Source organism: Ostrea edulis, chromosome 10 (genome assembly GCF_947568905.1).
Source record: "Ostrea edulis chromosome 10, xbOstEdul1.1, whole genome shotgun sequence".
NCBI lineage: Eukaryota > Metazoa > Mollusca > Bivalvia > Ostreida > Ostreidae > Ostrea > Ostrea edulis.
This window is the reverse complement of record NC_079173.1, coordinates 26542474-26561384: the sequence shown is the minus strand read 5'-3', so window position 1 is coordinate 26561384 and position 18911 is coordinate 26542474. Positions and strand designations below refer to the sequence as shown.

General features: G+C 34.4%; 1 protein-coding gene across 1 annotated transcript; it reads left to right on the top strand.

The window, feature by feature from the left end:
* Positions 1-6073: 6073 nt before the first annotated feature.
* LOC130050686 (uncharacterized) lies at positions 6074-8575 on the top strand (the record flags this gene model as incomplete). Its single annotated transcript, XM_056150905.1, has 1 exon — positions 6074-8575. A coding segment is annotated over exon 1 (1194 nt), but the record flags the coding sequence as incomplete, so codon positions are not given.
* Positions 8576-18911: the final 10336 nt, after the last annotated feature.

Sequence of the window (18911 nt, the reverse complement as noted above, 5' to 3'; positions counted from 1 at the left end):
AAACCTGATACACGCAAAATACGATACACGATAGACCTGATAAACGCAAAACACGATAGAAAACGCAAAACCTGATACACGATAGGATAGAATACATGCACGATACGATATGATACACGCACGATACGACAGGATACACGCACGATAGAACACGATAGGAATGTCAAGAATAACGTTACGGGTACTGTATACCCCAAATGTGATTGTCACACCTGAGTGATTTTTCTAGGTGGATTTGACCAGTGCACATCTCCGATAGTAATATATAGGGAATGAGAGACACATAAAATCACATTTGAAAACATTATACTTTGCTCAAAATTACAAAATATTTATGGTATACCAATGCAACATTCTGGAAGTTTAGATAAGTTCGACAAAAAAGCAACAACAAAAAAAAAACAAAAAAAAAACTGTTCTTGCATACTTGTCAGTGCATTCATGTATTTGCAGTTTTTTATAAAATAAATACGGATAAATCAATTGCCAATAACATACTGATAAAATGGAATAAGCAAAGAGCACAACATATATTATTTATATCATTTCTTGCAAAATAAAGGTGCAGGTCATATGTATAATATATAATCCACAAGGTATATTCGCCAAAAAAAAACAAACTTTTGATGCATTGACGAAGCTAAAGACACTGTAAATATATGTATATGCATAAGAATTATTTGTAAGCGGGGGGGGGGTGTAGATAATGAACAATGCTGAACAGTGATGAATCTTATATCTATTATAAATAATACAAAATTAAGAGTTAGACAAACATGGACTCCTAGGTAAACCATACATGGGAACAGGTGTTTAAGAAGGGTAATCATTCCCTATTGGCTGACTAAGCATCCCCTGTTGACCGGGCACATTTGCCATGAGTACTAAAAAACGGAGTGATCCACAGTCAACACCAGTGTGTAAAGAATGGCCTAATAATTAGTATGAAAAACATTAGATCTAATTTGAAACAACGGCATGTTCTATTGGTAAATTAGATCGTTATAACGAGCATATAATTTGCGAAATGGTTACTTTAAACAAGACTGTTGAACTCCTGTTTCAACATTGGTTCCCATCATAATGCAAATTTGCATTTAAGGTGTTGCCACCCCTGTATCTACATAAACTATAAGTTGGGAATTTGTTTGAGTCAGTGCGAAATTACAAACGAAATCGATCATGCGCAGAACATGTACTTGTTTATCAATCCAGTTGGGTGACGTAGATATTATTCCAGGTGATAGTGGAATATTCATGGTGACGGACCTTAATTTTTGTTAGCTGTCATAAGCCTTATGTGTTCGTTTGCCATTAACGTCCCAAACAATAAAGAAATATATTCAAATATAAAACACAGATTGACAATCATGCAATGCTTTTATTTCGAGTTGACTGGATAATTTCTGATCAACAAATTTAATGGAAAATATAATTTTTAGAAAATACCAAATCATTCATCATGGATTTAAACTATTTGTTTAGTGCAAATACCATGCATTTGCGTATTGAATCATTCTAGAAAATTATATATTTGATCATTAGAACGTTGATAAATTAAGGTTAATCCGGAGTATTTTAATTCAGAAGCTTGAGTAGCAATAACATAGCAACGTTACCAAATGGAATCTTTGATGCATTGACGAAGCTACAGAAACTTTAAGTATATCTATATACATAACAATTATTTGTATGCAGAGGAGGTGAAGATAATGAACAATGCTGAACAGTGATGAATCATATATCTATTATAAGTAATACAAAATTAAAAATTGGAGAAACATGGACCACTGGGTAAACCAGACATGGGAACATGTGTTTAAGAAGAGTAATCATTCCCTATTGACCGACAAAGTATCCCCTGTCGACCGGTCACATCCACCATGAGCCCTATAATCGGAGTGATCCGTAGTCAACACCAATGTGTAAAGAATGGCATAACAATTAGTGTGAAACATATTAGACATAATTTCACTCAACGGCAGATTGTAGTGGTAAATTAGATCGTTATAAGAGCATAGAATTTGTAAAATGTTGACTTTAATCGAGATGTTGAGACTCCTGAAATATCAACTGTTTTTCAGTACTTTGCCTCGATTAAAAAATTTATCATAAGCATAACAATCTCTTGCGCATCGACTCAATTCAGGGACATCAATACCTAATAAAAGTGATAATTGAATACTGATAAATAGATATAAATCAAGGTTTATGATGACGAAGCTGAAATCATCGTGTTTGTCATCAGGTTGAGTGCTTAGTTTCCTTTTAAAATGTATGTTCAATAAAATTTCTAAGTACGATACAGAAACAGAATGTTATGCGGGTTTTTTTTTATTTCGAAGATCAGGAAAGATGTTTCTGTCATGTAGAATCCTTTGAATAAATTCTACCTCATTAGAATATAAAACAGGTCAGCTAACAAAGCAACACAATTCAAGGCAAGCTATTGGGAAACAAGGTGATGGCACAGGGGTTTCAACAGTCTCGATTGAAGTGAGCATTTTGCAATTTCTATGGTCGCCACAACGATCTAGTTCATCAATACAACCTTTCATTGGGTCATATGCTGTCTGACGTGTTTCATACCGATTGTTAGGCCGTTCTTGACACACTGATTTTGACTACGGATAACGACGTTTACCTAATTGGGATATAGGGCTCACGGAGAGTTATAAGATCGATCAATGTTCGTTATATTCACCTTTCCAATAAGGAATAAGGAGATCGACAAATAAGGACCCTGGATATACCAGAGTTGGGATGATATGGTTAGAAAGAGTAATCATACCTGTGACCGGTCATATCCTTCCTGAATCCTATATCTTGATGAGGAAAACAGAATAATGGGTAGTCAGAATCATTGTGTATAAAAAAGACCTAGCAATTTTTACGAGACACGTCAAACATCATTAGGCGCAATGACAGGTTGTATTTGCAAACTTGATCATCATAACGACCATATAATTTGTAAAATGCTAACATTAAACAAGACTGTTGAGATTCCTTTAACCTCAACTATTTTGTAAGGAGCCCGTCTTGCTTTGTAAAGGGATCATAAAGAGAAAAAAAGTTTTGTGTTGCGAATCAGTTGAGTTATATGAAGACCATTTACAGGTGATAATGGACTAGTTGTTACCTGTTAAGTAGATATGGAAATTTGATGGAGAAGCTCAAATCATTCCGCGTGTCATTAGTTTGCCGTTAAGATCTATTTTAAATAAAATATCTAAGTACGAAGCAGGTGTAGAGGTATATGTGGTGTTTTTTTATTTCTAATTTGTTTGGATATATCGAATCGACATATGAATGAAAATGATTTTGCTAATAGGTAAAAGATGGTTGATATATCTAAATGTACAGTTAACAGCCTAACAACTATAGCTCTAAGAATTTACTGGTCACTGTCATAGATGGACGAGGTGGCTGTAACTATGTCAAGCTAACACATTAAAACGTCACAATGTATATATATATAGTTTATCATGTACAATATCTCATAAAGAACACGATCCTAATTCCACAAGTGTCGATGATCTTGGCTCATTAGCTTAGACCTCTGTGGGTTTGACCGGTGTACCCACTCCTGGATCTTGGTTGTCCTTGTACTTTACGATTACTCTCCACATCCTGCATACACTGGTTACATCATGATAACTAGAGTTTCATGGAGAGGACCTGTTTTGATACACATCCATAGAATGTAATATATTACTTGCACGCATTGAATGGCGTTATATTGCACATAAATACACACAAAACATGATCTTGTTTGCAGATAACATTCTGGACATGTCTTCTATTTAAGACAATACATTTATACTTTAGTCTATTGGAAAGACTCCACAAATTCATTGAAGTTTTACATTACATTGCTATGTATTTACAGATATTGAACAAAGTTTACTTGATGACTATAATTCCGCACCATACATTGAACACTTCTTTCAATTAGTACCATTTTGAAACGAATGAAAATCACATGCATGGAATTAAGTTAACACTAAGGAACTCCGTCACTGTATGTTTTAGGACAGTTAAAATAACATAAAACAATAGACAAACTGCTGAGTAGTAAGTAAAACACCTTATCTCAGAGAAGCTGGATTATATACAGTGAAGTGAGGTTTCAATTAGCACACAGTAAAAAAGACCCCAAACAGGATTTGGGGTGTGTTCGATGTATACACAAAATAACAACATATTTATTTACATCACATACAAAATGAGAATAAGGGGACTTTGATGTGACATTTACTTTTCAACATTGGTTCACGTTATAGAGCAAAGTTGAATTCAAGGTGTTGCCATCCGTGCATCTATATAAACTATAAGTTGGGAATTTGTTTTGAGTCAATGAGAAATTACAAACCAAAATCCGTCATACACATATGCGCTTGTTTATCAAATCAGTTGAGCAGATATCATGCACATGTGATAATGGAATATTTCTACATACATATAGGAAGTTGATGGTGACGGACCTTAATTTTTCTTAGCTGCCATAAACCGTATGTGTTCGATTACCATTAACGTCCCAAATCAATAAAGAGATTCAAATATAAAAAGCAGATAGTAATTAGGAAATCTTTTTGATTCAGATACTTGTATGGAAATCAAATAGCAACGTTACCAAATGGAATTTTTGATGCATTGACGAAGCTAGAGAAACTGTAAGTATATCTATATACATAACAATTATTTGTATTATTGGGTGAAGATAATGAACAATGTCGGACAGTAATGAATCTGATATCTATAATAAGTAATGCAAAATTAAGAATTGAACAAACATCGACTTCTGGGTAAACCATACATGGGAACAGGTGTTTAAGAAGAGTAAGCATTCCCTATTGACCGACTAAGAATCCCCTGTCGACTGGGCACATCTACCATGAGCCCTTTAAGCGGACTGATTCGCAATCAACACCAGTGTGTAAAGAATGGCCTAACAATTAGTATGAAACACATTAGACTCAACGGCAGATCGTATTGGTAAATTAGATCGTTATAACGAGCATAGAATTTGCGAAATGGTTACTTTAAACGAGACTGTTGAAACTCCTGTTTCAACATTGTTTCCCATCATAATGCAAATTTGCATTTAAGGTCTTGCCACCCGTGTATCTACATAAACTATAAGTTGGGAATTTGTTTGAGTCAGTGCGAAATTACAAACGAAATCGATCATGAGCAGAACATGTACTTGTTTATCAATCCAGTTGGGTGACGTAGATATCATCCAGCTGATAGTGGAATATTCATGGCGACGGACCTTAATTTTTGTTAGCTGTCATAAGCCTTATGTGTTCGTTTGCCATTAACGTCCCAAATCAATAAAGAAAGATATTCAAATATAAAACACAGATTGACAATCATGCAATGCTTTTATTTCGAGTTGACTTGATAATTTCCGATCAACAAAGAACATGACCCACAATATGCCATTTTTGGCCTACCAAATTTGGAAAAATTAAAGAACACTTCAGAATAAATCAAAGATGATATTTTTTATCCATAACATGAGCCAAGTTGTATTGCGCAACCGTTTCCTCACACCGGATGTTTAAAGCACTCAAGTAAATGCCCAAACCTACCGCGGTTTGACGTTTTCCGGGAAAATCGCATAAATTTGCCAACTTCAATCTATAAATTCACATGGGCCGCATTACTCACGACTCAATTTTGTAAACTAAAATTAAAATGCAAAGTTAGATTAACACTTTCCATTAAAAAAATTAACTCTTAATCAATGCGGCCACGTCGAAAAAAAAATAATAAAACAAAATTTGCGACGTCAAAAGTGTCGTCTGGAAACGTCAAATTCCACAGAAGAAGTCATACATCTAACGCAGTTGATACGACTTAAAAAGAAAAATCAAAGAGGTGAGTTTTCATGTTGTTAATATTTATTAAATATATAAAAATCAATATCTAAGCGAGTAAATATGATAGTCATGTATTGGTTTACATGGTAAAAAGGTACATTTGTACAAGGGGAGGGGGTGTAAGACCTATCGTGTAAACTTACCTGTATGTTGCATGTAATATGTGATATATGTATGCTTGTTCGTTTGATTCCGATGTCCGTTCCGGTGGTTTTAAATGTACCGATTTCCTTACCTTTTGTTACATAAATTCTATTGTTTGAAACAGAATAAATGTCCGAATCAAACGTACAGTACAAACATATACGGTATAGCCCGGCCTATACCCCAGTGTACATTTCAATTAGGCCTACATAGGCCCAGCATGTATGCAGTATTACGCAGAGATGTGCGATATATTCACAGACAGCATGTTCTATATTGTATGAATTTGTCCATCGGTTGACACAATTTTACAAATCTTGTACTTTTATACAGTTCTCAGTTTCAATACGATATGAAGTCTGCCAACCGTAACTGTAAAGTTATGACAACGTCATAAATTAACAAAAGTCCGCATATTGCTGGGATTACGGCAAAATTGACACACGACTGTTAGCTTTATCTATTTTATATTAGTGCTTCAGAAATTTAACCGTACGATATTCATGTATACAGCTGAAAAACCCGGCAAATGTTGTTTTTGTATTTGAACTATTTAAGTCTGTAAATTCATAAGTCCCTTGTATATGCTTTGGTTAAAACCTATAAGAACACACAAAAAGATTGTTTTTAATTAAATCAGTCACTTTAAATACATATCAAAATATATCTTGTTGAATAATATTTAACATAACTTGCGTTGAAATGTAGAGCATTCACATATAGTTGTTTACTTTTTTCGATTGAAGGGCAATAACTCTAAAAGGAAAAACTGACTGGTGGTGGATCCAAGTTTCTTTTTCGTTTCGTTATATATTATATATATATCAAACGTTTTAAATGATTTTTTAATATTTATTTTGTGCTATAGACAAGATTAATGTTGAAAAGATATGTTATAAATGTTCAAACAAAATTAAATTTAAAAAAAAGGTGAAACAGCAAAATTTAGCAACCCCCCCCCCCCCACAGGAAAATGAATCACAACACAATTCTATTGATCATTTTCCTATTATCTATATTATTTCATTTATGGAGATGTGGTATTTTTGCAGCAGTTTTCCTTTAGGATTAGGAAAAGATTTATTTTTTCTTTAAATAAGGGAATGTTAAATTAATACATCGTTGTAAACCCCATACCCCCTCTATATTTCCCACTGACATAATCAACAAAACATTTGAAGATACACATTTTCAGTTAGTGAAAAAAAAATGTCAAAGGTTTTAAATACAAATTAATTGATTTAGAATTAGATTTTAGGAAAATAACCTATCAATAAGTTTTAACATGAAGACAAGATTTTCATCCAACCAAAATTGTATTTCAATTATTTGAAATAAATATTTCAGATATGCCAGGGAGTGGCCCCAAACATTTCCTCTGTTTCAACTGTCCACGGAGAGTAAAATCAAAACACAGGTTCAGGATTTCAGATAAATATAGGACAGTGATCACCACCCTCACAGGGAGGAGACCTTCTGAGCATGATTGTTTGTGCAATAGATGCCAGTGTATGTGTTACTCCCGTATTAAACAGAAGAAGATTAAGCCGGTTAGGACACAGGTTCAAGACAGTCCAGCACCATCATCAGCAGTAGCAGCTATTCTAATTAGTCCTCCTTCTGTATCACTCCCATTCCCATGTACATCAAGAGGGCACGCTTCATGCTGTATCTGTAAGCGACCAGGTCCAAAGCTAGTTGTAGTACCCTTAGGAGTAAGACATCAAATCTTCATTTCTAAAGAGGTTATCATTCCTGCCGGGGCTCGCTGCTGTCCAAAGCATCTACAACAAGACATAAAAGAACTTGAACCTATTGCTGACAACACCATGTTCAACAAAACAGGAGTGGCAAAATTAATCAAGTTTTTGAGATCTGAAGTTTTGAAAAAAGAAAAAATTAGGTTGGATTTTTACAGCAGTGTAAGTCTAACGGACAGTGAGTACCAGAATCTCCTAGGAATCCCTAAAGCTGCGTTTGAGGACTTGCTGACATATGTTGAGGGAAAAGTCAAGGTAACTCCAGTGAGAACTGTCAGAACGAGTTTGGCCATTTTCCTGATGAAGCTCAGAGGTGGAAAATCCAACTGTATCCTCTCAACATTGTTTAGGATATCCAAATCCAGCATTTACAGAGCAGTGAAGACAATTCGCACAGCATTAATGAATGGTGGATTTGTCACTGGGAATCTTGGTTTTGGCCATGTGACAAGAGAGAAGATAATTCAAGAACACACTCGACCTTTAGCCCAATCCATATTTGGTGATGCATTGTCCCAACAGGCAATACTTGTCCTTGATGGAACTTACATTTATATCAATAAAAGCGGAAATTTTAAGTTTCAACGACAGTCTTTTAGCCTTCACAAAGGGAGACCACTTGTGAAGCCAATGATTATTGTATCGACGACAGGCTACTTCATTTCTGTTTTGGGCCCCTACTTAGCTCGCAACAATGACGCTACCATTTTGAACTATATAATGCGCAGCAATATCGAGGACATACGGAGCTGGGTCAACGAGAATGATATCTTTGTGGTTGACCATGGATTTAGGGATTCTTTGGATTACCTCCAAGAGATGGGAATTTGTGCCAAAATGCCTACATTCTTAAGAAAAGGAGAAAAGCAAATGTCAACTGAAAATGCTAACACCAGTCGATTAGTGAGTAAGGTAATGCCAGATAAAATACTTTTCAGTTTACATATTTGTTAAAATTTTAATTCATTTAAAGATTTTTTAAAAATCCTCAAAAATGTATTGATTTCTAAGACTATCTGAAACTTTTCTATACTTACACAGATTCGATGGGTTGTGGAGTCAGCAAATGCTAGGATTAAACAATGGCGGTATTTAGGGCACATCCTACCATCAAGTCAAATACCTTACATCGGTGATTTTGTGAGGATTGTATGTGCCATATGCAACAGGTTAGCAGCATTTTACAAAATTGAGTAAGAGACTAAGAATTCATGACCAGTATTGGAATTCCTAGACAAAATGAATTCAGTTCATTTTGAGAAAATGAAATATGTATAAATTCATATAGATCTATACATCAATTCATGATCACTTTAGGAATTCCTAGACAAAAAATAAATTCAGTTCATTTTGAGAAAATGAATGATGTATAAATGCATAATTATAGATCTATACATCAATTTCATAATGTTGACTATAAGAATTTCAGAATATCAATAACTATCATTAAATATATGATTGTTGCAATATCCATAATTTCCTTAATCATGAAATATCTTATAATTTTCAGGTACTTAAAACCACTTGTCTGTGGTGACACCGAGGAGGACCAAGCCCTGGGAGCTAAAATGGTGTACCTCTCCAAGCAAGTGAATTCTATCCAGCACCATGTGGAAGAAAACAAGCTTGATCGGCGTACAGTTTGCTGGAGGGAAGTAGATGACCTGACTGACTTCCCCTGCCTGGATGAGGAACAGCTCCGACTTCTCACTTGTGGTACCTATCAGTTGCGTCTATCACCGTCATACGCTCAGGAGCATGTTGAGGGGGACTGCAGCATCCAAGTTCACAGGGAGGATCCAGGTCTTCTACGCATAAAGCTACAAAACAGGCATGTCTCATCAAGGACCTACTTATTGTGGATACAGTACGATATAGGTGAAATAAAAGCTTGGTACTGTAAGTGCAGAGCTGGTGCACGTGTTGTAGGGATGTGTTCTCATGTCGCTGCTATCCTGTGGTATCTAGGGTATACTCGCCATCACAGGGAAGAAAGAATGGGTGTTCGAGACTGGGGGGAGTTTGTCGATGATGCCACACTAATTGATGATTCTGATAGTTCCAACAACAGTGATGAAAGTGGACCAGAGGAGTAACATTTTCAATTTAAGTATTGTATGTAATACTGTATATGTATTATCTGTACCACTGCATTTGTATAATTCACATGATTTAAACTCAAGTAGTTCTTCAGTAATTAAAAATTATGTTTGTTAATTACAAATACATCAACTCATAGCATGCACACAATGATTTTTAACATGTAGTTTTATTCCTAGAAATCTGTAGAATATGGAAACTTGTGCTAGACAATAGATTTATACCCTTACCAAAATGTAAAGTTTGCTGCAAATTTGCCGCAAGTTTGCTGCCAGTTTGCGGCAAACAAATCAGTGTGCCAGAGCTGTTTGCCAGAAGTGTGCAGCTAATGCCGCTAGCGGCATACAGTGTGCCACTAGCAGCACACAGTGTGCCACTAGTGGCACAGTGTGCCAGAAGTGCACCACAACTTTTCCTAAACGATACAGTGTGCCAGAAGTGCACCACAACTTTTTCTTTGGTATTCAGAATCAAAACTGTGTGCCAGAAGTGCACCACAACTTTTTCTTTGGTATTCAGAATCGTGTGCCAGAAGTTCACAACTTTTTTCTTAAAATTTTAGAACTGAAACAGCAAGGGCACCAAAGTTCACGATTTTTCTTGAATATTTAGAATAAAAGAGCCATTTCAATATATCCATCACAACATTTTCTATAATAGAACATATATGCAACATTTCTCGCACCCCTTCCATCCATCTTCTTGTCTTAATGGGAATTAGCGGTCATTTTGTCACCAAATATTGAATTCAATGAAAGTTGCCCTATAATAGTTATTATATATTAAAGTAATAATTACACTTGTATTTAATTATTTCAAACACCTTTTAACCTCTTAAAAATGAATATGTGATTTTGGTGATTGAATATTATTGTCTTGCAAGACAGTATAATTATTCTCTAGTTACCTTTGCATGCTGTCAGCAAAATGTAAATGCTGTTTTTGTTTTTATTTGAGAAATGATTTGATTTGGGTGCAGTGAATACTTCTTCCGTATATATTTCTTTACATTAAAAGCGGTTATCTAACGTAGTTTTATTAGGGTTAATTCTCTTGTTTTTGTACATAATAAAAAATAAATGTTTTTATTAGTCATCAATATGTATTTCAATATCATCGAGAGATTTTGAGGGGAAAAAAGAAAATGGTTGTCATCACTTTCACAGCTAATGCCCCTTTAAAATAAGATGCAAGTGCACAGGTATCTGAATTTTAATCTAATTAGGAAAAAAAAAGTGAAGAAAAAATATATATATATCTAAATAAATGGAGAGAGAGAGAGAGAGAGAGAGAGAGAGAGAGAGAGAGAGAGAGAGAGAGAGAGAGAGAGAGAGGGGGGTTTCTTTTCTTTTCTTTATTTACATGTATATCTGTTGATTACAATTCAGATACTGGGTTTGTGAGTTGAAATTAATCAAATGAGAGTGGTAAAACTTCACCTTTATATCGTATAATTTACATATCAGGATTTTATCCAGATACGTTATTCTGGTTTGTGGAATGCTAATTAATACTAAGTTAGAATAATCTAAGCTGTATACCAAAGTATGTCTTCATGGGACTTTACGGCTCTATGCACCGCAACTAGAGATCGGGTTCAATGCGTCGGGTGTGGGATTCACTCAATATTGCTGAGCGCGAAAGTTGATATCAACAGACGCCATGATGTGATACCGGTAAACATTTTGAACATGAATCGAGAACAGGAGTTGATGCAGATATTCTGAGGAGAATCTTCCAATCATTGAGTAAGTGATTTACTGTGTATTTTATAGTTATAAACTCTCTAATATATTGTTCAAAACGAAACTGACCATCGCTCATTATATGTTGTTGCGTCAAATCTTGCAAGTCAGTGTTTACGTTTATAAATTTACATGCTTCATTCAATTCTTTGAAATTATGTGGAATTTATTTTTTTTAAATTTCCTTTGTATGAGATTAGACTCCTTCTAGTTGCATTATCGTAGCCATCGCGGATTTTTTTCTTTTTTCTTATACATTTGGACAGTACCATATAGGCACTTTAAAAAAAATGGAGAGAGAGGGGAAAAGGCCGAAAAACAAACAAATAATTAGGCCTATTTCCGTAATAATTATGCTATTTTCTGTTTACTTTCGACTCGGGTTATATTTGCAAAACTGAATAGTTTATTCAGTAAATGGTGTTTTTTAATGAATGGTTCATTTTTTTTTTTATTCAAATGCTTATGATTTGAACCCAGATGTCCAGTTAGAAAAGTTAAACTGCATTATGATCAGGGATGTGACCTCCAGAATCTCAATTTTGTCACTCCCATCAATGCATATACGTTATTAAAATGGATTGAAGATCTTGTCTTGGCAATAAAGTTAATTTGTACGTAAAGTCTGGTCAGCATGATATTAACAGTTGTACATCAAACATTGCATTTATTAGCCCAATGGGCTATAACGCAACATTGATTATTTCTCGGCTTTGAAAATCGGTGGCCCCAGGTGTCGGGCGACGGTAATTACATGTACACACCCCTGAATGATTCCTCCTATGTTAGATGCCTTGCAAACTTGTATATAGGACGGCCAATGGTATCTCGTAATTATTTACAATTTTATATCTTTTTCAGAATATATTTCATGATAGTCGTGAAGATACAGAAGTTGTGATGGTGTGTTGATAGGCTGTCTTCAACTTGCCATATCTGAGAGTTCCAACATGCAGGCCTGGATTAATGTTTATAAATCACTAATGAAGTTACTTAGTGTTATTTAGTTTTAAAAAAAGAATGACATTTCAATTTATACACACTTGCCAAGTGAATCTGATGAGACTGCTACATGTATTTGTGAGTAAAGGCACTCTGTCTTAACCGAAAAACTATTTACAGTTTATTACAACAAATGGATGGGACAGTAGAGTTGTTGCAGACAATATGTGATTGTGATGACCAAGTACTGAGCAAGTGGAAGATTAGAAGAAGGTCCAGAATTCAATCATGTTTTTGATTCTAAGGCGCAGACAGCATGGAGATAGTCCTATTATTCTCCCATTCATCTATGATGGAGAAACTTGTGTAAATGTTTACAGTGTTCTCCACAGAGTTCCGATAGTTTAGGACGCCTTCTAATAGATTGATTAAATATTACACAGTTTTCTTTTTATTGCTTTTAATTTTTATGCTTAAATGCTTTGTACAAAATAATTGTCAACCAGTAAGTTCTGTATTTTCAATCATAGTACAAATTGTCATGAAGTAGTATATCGGAACTCTTCAGTGTTGAGAAGGTAAAATATGAAATGGTGGCCGTTTGCAATGGCTTCGAAAATAGCCAACTTGAATTACTGTGGGATTTACACCTTGTAAAGGTAAGAAATGCATATTTCATTGTGATAGGGAGTTAATAGGATGTCTGAGGCGAAAAGTTGAAGCGGGCAAGAAATTCAATTTAACCCATTTTAATCGCAACAAGCGGCCGAAGTTCAGGCAAGATTTCCCGAATCACTTTATGTGACACTGGTCTGAGATTCGGAAGAGGCGTCAGTCCAAACATCCAGCCTCGACGAATCTCGCTGAGATTTCCTAATAAGTGCTCACAAGTCTGTATTAATTTATCAGAATATAAAGTCCTTCACAGTACTGACTTTAAAATTCATGTAGATTGTCTCCAGATTTTTCTGAGGAAAAGTGCATAGTTTACATGTGTGAATTTTGAATATATTTCATTCTTGTCTGCAAATGTTGCCGAAACCTGTTATTGATGCACATAGTCATGTTATGCAAATGATAGACCTCCTTTTTAATTACATGTCCTTAAGATCATGTCAACATTAACTCCTTTGTCTTAATTGTATATACAATTCTAGCATTTATAGCATCATTTGTATAGCACTTGCTAGTTTAATAAGGATTTTATTTTTTAAAAACTTTCATTTGACATGATTAATCTAAAACGGCCAAAATTCACAAATCTATTTAAAACACAACCTGACCTTAGGCCAGAAAAGTGCCACAGTGGGTTGATATTTTTCTCTTGGATCTTGAAAGAAATTCTTTATGCAGCAGTTTCCAAATAAAATGTACTCTCATGGCCAGGGTGGGACTTCACCGAGAACTTTTTAACATTGCACAATGCAGTATTTGTGGATTAGAAGCTGTTGCAGTTTCTTTAAGTTTTCTCTCACATCTTGTTATAATTATATTTTATATTTTTGGTCGGGTTGCACAATGTGCAAACAGTTTATAAAATGGTGAATGACTGGTGGGCAAGCGACAATAGCGTCCCTGTAATAGTACCTACTTTGTGTAATCAACTCCTTTCACACCTCTCACTTGATGTTCCTCAAACTTTGTACAGTTGTTAGGGATACATTGAAGATGTGCGTGTACCTTTTTGAAAGTGATCAGATATTTTTTGAAAAATTTACATGTAGTTAAACTTCGTCATTTTTTAAGCATTTCTTTAATCGACAGTACCTATTTTGTGTAATCAACTCCTCGTATACCTCTAATTTGACATTCCTCAAACTGTGTACAGTTGTTATGAATACATTGAAGATGTGCATATGTGTATTCGAAAGTGATCAGACATTTTTAAAAAAAAATGTACATGTAGTTGAACTTAAGTCATTTTAAAGCAGTTCTTGAATAGATGGTATCTATTTTTTGTAATTAACTCCTCTTACAGCATTTATTTGACATTCTTCAGACCTTGAACAGCTGTTATGGAAGCATTTGAAATGTGTATGTGTCTTTTCGGAAGTGATCAGGCATTCTTTGAAAAATTTACATGTGCATGGTGAAGTTGAACTTAGTCATTTTTTAAGCATGGTACTTTATGTAACCAACTCAGCTTTTACTTAACATTTTCCAGATCCTGTACATTATAGATGTTATAAAAACATTGAAGATACATGTTAACATTTTAAAAATGCTTCTCCTTTTTTTTTTCTTTTTTTTTTTGGTTGAAAAATTCTACCTTTAATTTGTCATTGTTCCAGTATGTTTCTACTGTTGTTCCTATGATACATAACATATTTTACAAGAACCTGGTCATTTCTGTTTTTGAATCTCTCTTTTTTTTTTAATTAGTATTTTTGAATATATGTTAATTACTTGATATGTCATTGTTCTTGAAATTATATTAATTGAATTATTATTGTGTTTTTGTTTTGTAATATGACAGTTTATATAGGATCCCTTAATTTCGAGCAGACAGTGTCAGAAGTGTGCCGCAAGTTTGCTGCAAACTGTGTGCCAGAAGTGTGCAGCAAGAGTGTGCCGCAAGTTTGCCGCAAAATGTGTGCCAGAGGAAAAATTTGCATACGAAAAGTATACTTGCGGCAAATATGCCGCACACTGTGTGCCAGAAGTGTGCCGCAAGTGTGTGCCGCAAGTTTGCTGCAAACTGTGTGCCAGAGGAAAAATTTGCATACGAAAAGTATACTTGCGGCAAATATGCCGCACACTGTGCCAGAAGTGTGCAGCAAGTGTGTGCCGCAACTGTGCCACAAACTGTGTGCCAGAGGAAAAATTTGCATACGAAAAGTATACTTGCGGCAAATGTGCCGCAACTAGTTGCAGCAAACTTGCCGCAAATGCGCTGCAAATTTGCAGCAACTGTGTGCCAGAGGGCTTATATTTTGGTAAGGGTAACCTTTCTTTACCAGTGATGCATTTGTTGACAATGAACAAGGTATTTGATTTTAGCAGAATAAATACTTATTATATACTACTACTATTATTATTATGATACTTAACTGGTACATGAACAAACATGATTTCTAAGTGTTATTTTCTGTATAGATCTACATGGTACTTCTCTTGTTGGGAAGATTCATCTAAATATTATACAACAGGAAAATATATTTTATAAAAGCAACACCTGTAAATACAGTAATATGTGTTTTAGCAGTGTTTTGTCTGTCTTAATGTTCACTTGTAAGTTGTACATATGTATTACTCTTGATTTTGAGTCAATCCTGAGGACACTTTGATTGTTTATTATTCAAACTGTTATGAAAATATACCAATTTAGATTATTTCTCATTCTGTAGCATTTACAAGCATGTATATACACATGTAAAATGCAATATATTATAATCCAAACATTTAAAAACTACAGAGATTTAGGATGTCAAAGATGTATATATATTCTATTTCAAATATGTATCTAAATCTAATTTTGTGAAATTGATTTTTTTTAAAATCTATATTAATGATTTTTAGACCACATAATTTACGTTCTGTCAAAAATGTACAGTATTGCATAAACACATAAAAATGTTGATTAAAATACGTCAGTATCTTTAGATGATTAATACGTATAGGAATATACAATTATTGATAAAGATATATACAGTAAGATTTTGTACAGTATCATTTTTCATATCGTATTTCAGAATCAAATAATAATATACTCATTTTGACCCCCTATATCAGTGTTGTGTTATTATTTACGCTATGAAATCTACATGTGCATGTAAAGAAAAAGAACATTTGATACTTACTATTAGGTGACTACAGGACTTTTCCTTTAATCAGGTTTCACAGCAAATGCTTGTTGAACGTGTAATTCCGAGTAAATTCGAATTGAACATGTTTTGACGAGACGCGGTGTCAACTTATTTCGTTACCCTTGATATCGATACTCGGTCGTTTTAATACCAAACCAAAAAAAAAAAACTTCACAAAAAACTATGGAATATGATATGAAACAGAATTGTTCCAATGATTCACTTCTTTCACCATGTAAATAGACTACATACTATATTTATTCTTCTTCTTATTTCAGTATTTTAAAATTCAAGTAAAAATAATCTAAAAGTAAAATTGAACAACCACGGCTTTGAACATCATTTCCAAAATATTCCTTATTTCTATTTCCCAAATTTGGTAAAAAATGCTTATAATGATCATTGAATCAGCCATTCTAGCTATTTGAGCGCATATAACTTGATATAATTAGAAATTTATAGGTTCATGTACATTGTACATGGTATTGGAGGTTTATTGTTGTGACGTGTATCCCAAAATGTTAATTTTTTAACATTAAATACCACAATATTCAACGTCATAGTAACAAAAAAATATAGAATATATGAAAAAAAGAAAAACATTTCTAGAAAGCCTATATCCCGAAGATTATTATATACGGAAATTATCAATATCCCAGGCTAGGCCATTTTTCATGGTTCGTGGGTCATGTTCTTTAATGGAAAATATAATTTTTAGAAAATAGACAAATCATTCATGATGGATTTAAACTATTTGTTTAGTGCAAATATCATGCATTTGCATATTGAATCATTCTAGAAAATTATATATTTCATCATTGGAACGTTGATCAATCAAGGTTACTACGGAATATTTTAATTCAGAAGCTTGAATAGCAATAACATAACAACGTTACCGAATGGAATCTTTGATGCTTTGACGAAGCTACAGAAACTGTAACTATATCTATATACATAACAATTATTTGTATGCAGAGGAGGTGAAGATAATGAACAATGCTGAACAGTGATGAATCATATATCTATTATAAGTAATACAAAATTAAAAATTGAAGAAACATGGACAACTGGGTAAACCAGACATGGTGACAGGTGTTTAAGAAGAGTAAGCATTCCCTATTGACCGACTAAGTATCCCCTGGAAACAATGTGATGGCACAGGGATTTCAACAGTCTCGATTGAAGTGAGCATTTTGCAAAATCTATGGTCGCCACAACGATCTAGTTCGTCAATACAACCTTTCATTGGGTCAAATGCTGTCTGACGTGTTTCATACCGATTGTTAGGCCGTTCTTGGCACACTGATTTTGACTACGGATAACGTCGTTTACCTGATTGGGATCTAGGGCTCACGGCGAGTGTGACCAGCTTATATGAGTTATGAGATCGATCATTGTTCGTTATCTTCACCTTTCCAATAAGGAATACAAAATAGAGAGTTCGACAAAGAAGGACCCCTGGATATACCAGAGTTGGGATAAGATGGTTAGAAAGAGTAATCATACCTGTGACCTGTCACATCCTTCCCGAGTCCTATATCTTGATGAGGAAAACAGAATAATGGGTAGTCAGAATCAATGTGTATAAAAAAGACCTAGCAATTTTTACGAGACACGTCAAACATCGTTAGGCGCAATGACAGGTTGTATTTGCAAACTTGATCATCATAACGACCATATAATTTGTAAAATGCTAACATTAAACAAGACTGTTGAGATTCCTTTAACCTCAACTATTTTGTAAGGAGCCCGTCTTGCTTTGAAAAGGGATCATAAAGAGAAAAAAAGTTTTCTGTTGCGAATCAGTTGAGTTATATGAAGACCATTTACAGGTGATAATGGACTAGTTGTTACCTGTTAAGTAGATATGGAAATTTGATGGAGAAGCTCAAATCATTCCGCGTGTCATTAGTTTGCCGTTTAGATCTATTTTAAATAAAATATCTAAGTACGAAGCAGGTGTAGAGGTATATGTGGTGTTTTTTTTATTTCTAATTTGTTTGGATATATCGAATCGACATATGAATGAAAATGATTTTGTTAATAGGTAAAAGATGGTTGATATATCTAAATGTACAGTTAACAGCCTAACAACTATAGCTCTAAGAATTTACTGGTCACTGTCATAGATGGACGAGGTGGCTGTAACTATGTCAAGCTAACACATTAAAACGTCACAATGTATATATATAGTTTATCATGTACAATATCTCATAAAGAACACGATCCTAATTCCACAAGTGTCGATGATCTTGGCTCATTAGCTTAGACCTCTGTGGGTTTGACCGGTGTACCCACTCCTGGAACTTGGTTGTCCTTGTACTTTACGATTACTCTCCACATCCTGCATACACTGGTTACATCAGGATAACTGGAGTTTCATGGAGAGGACCTGTTTTGATACACATCCATAGAATGTAATACATTACTTATACGCACTGAATGGCGTTACGTTGCACATAAATACACACAAAACATGATCTTGTTTGCATATAACATTCTGGACATGTCTTCTGTTTAAAACAA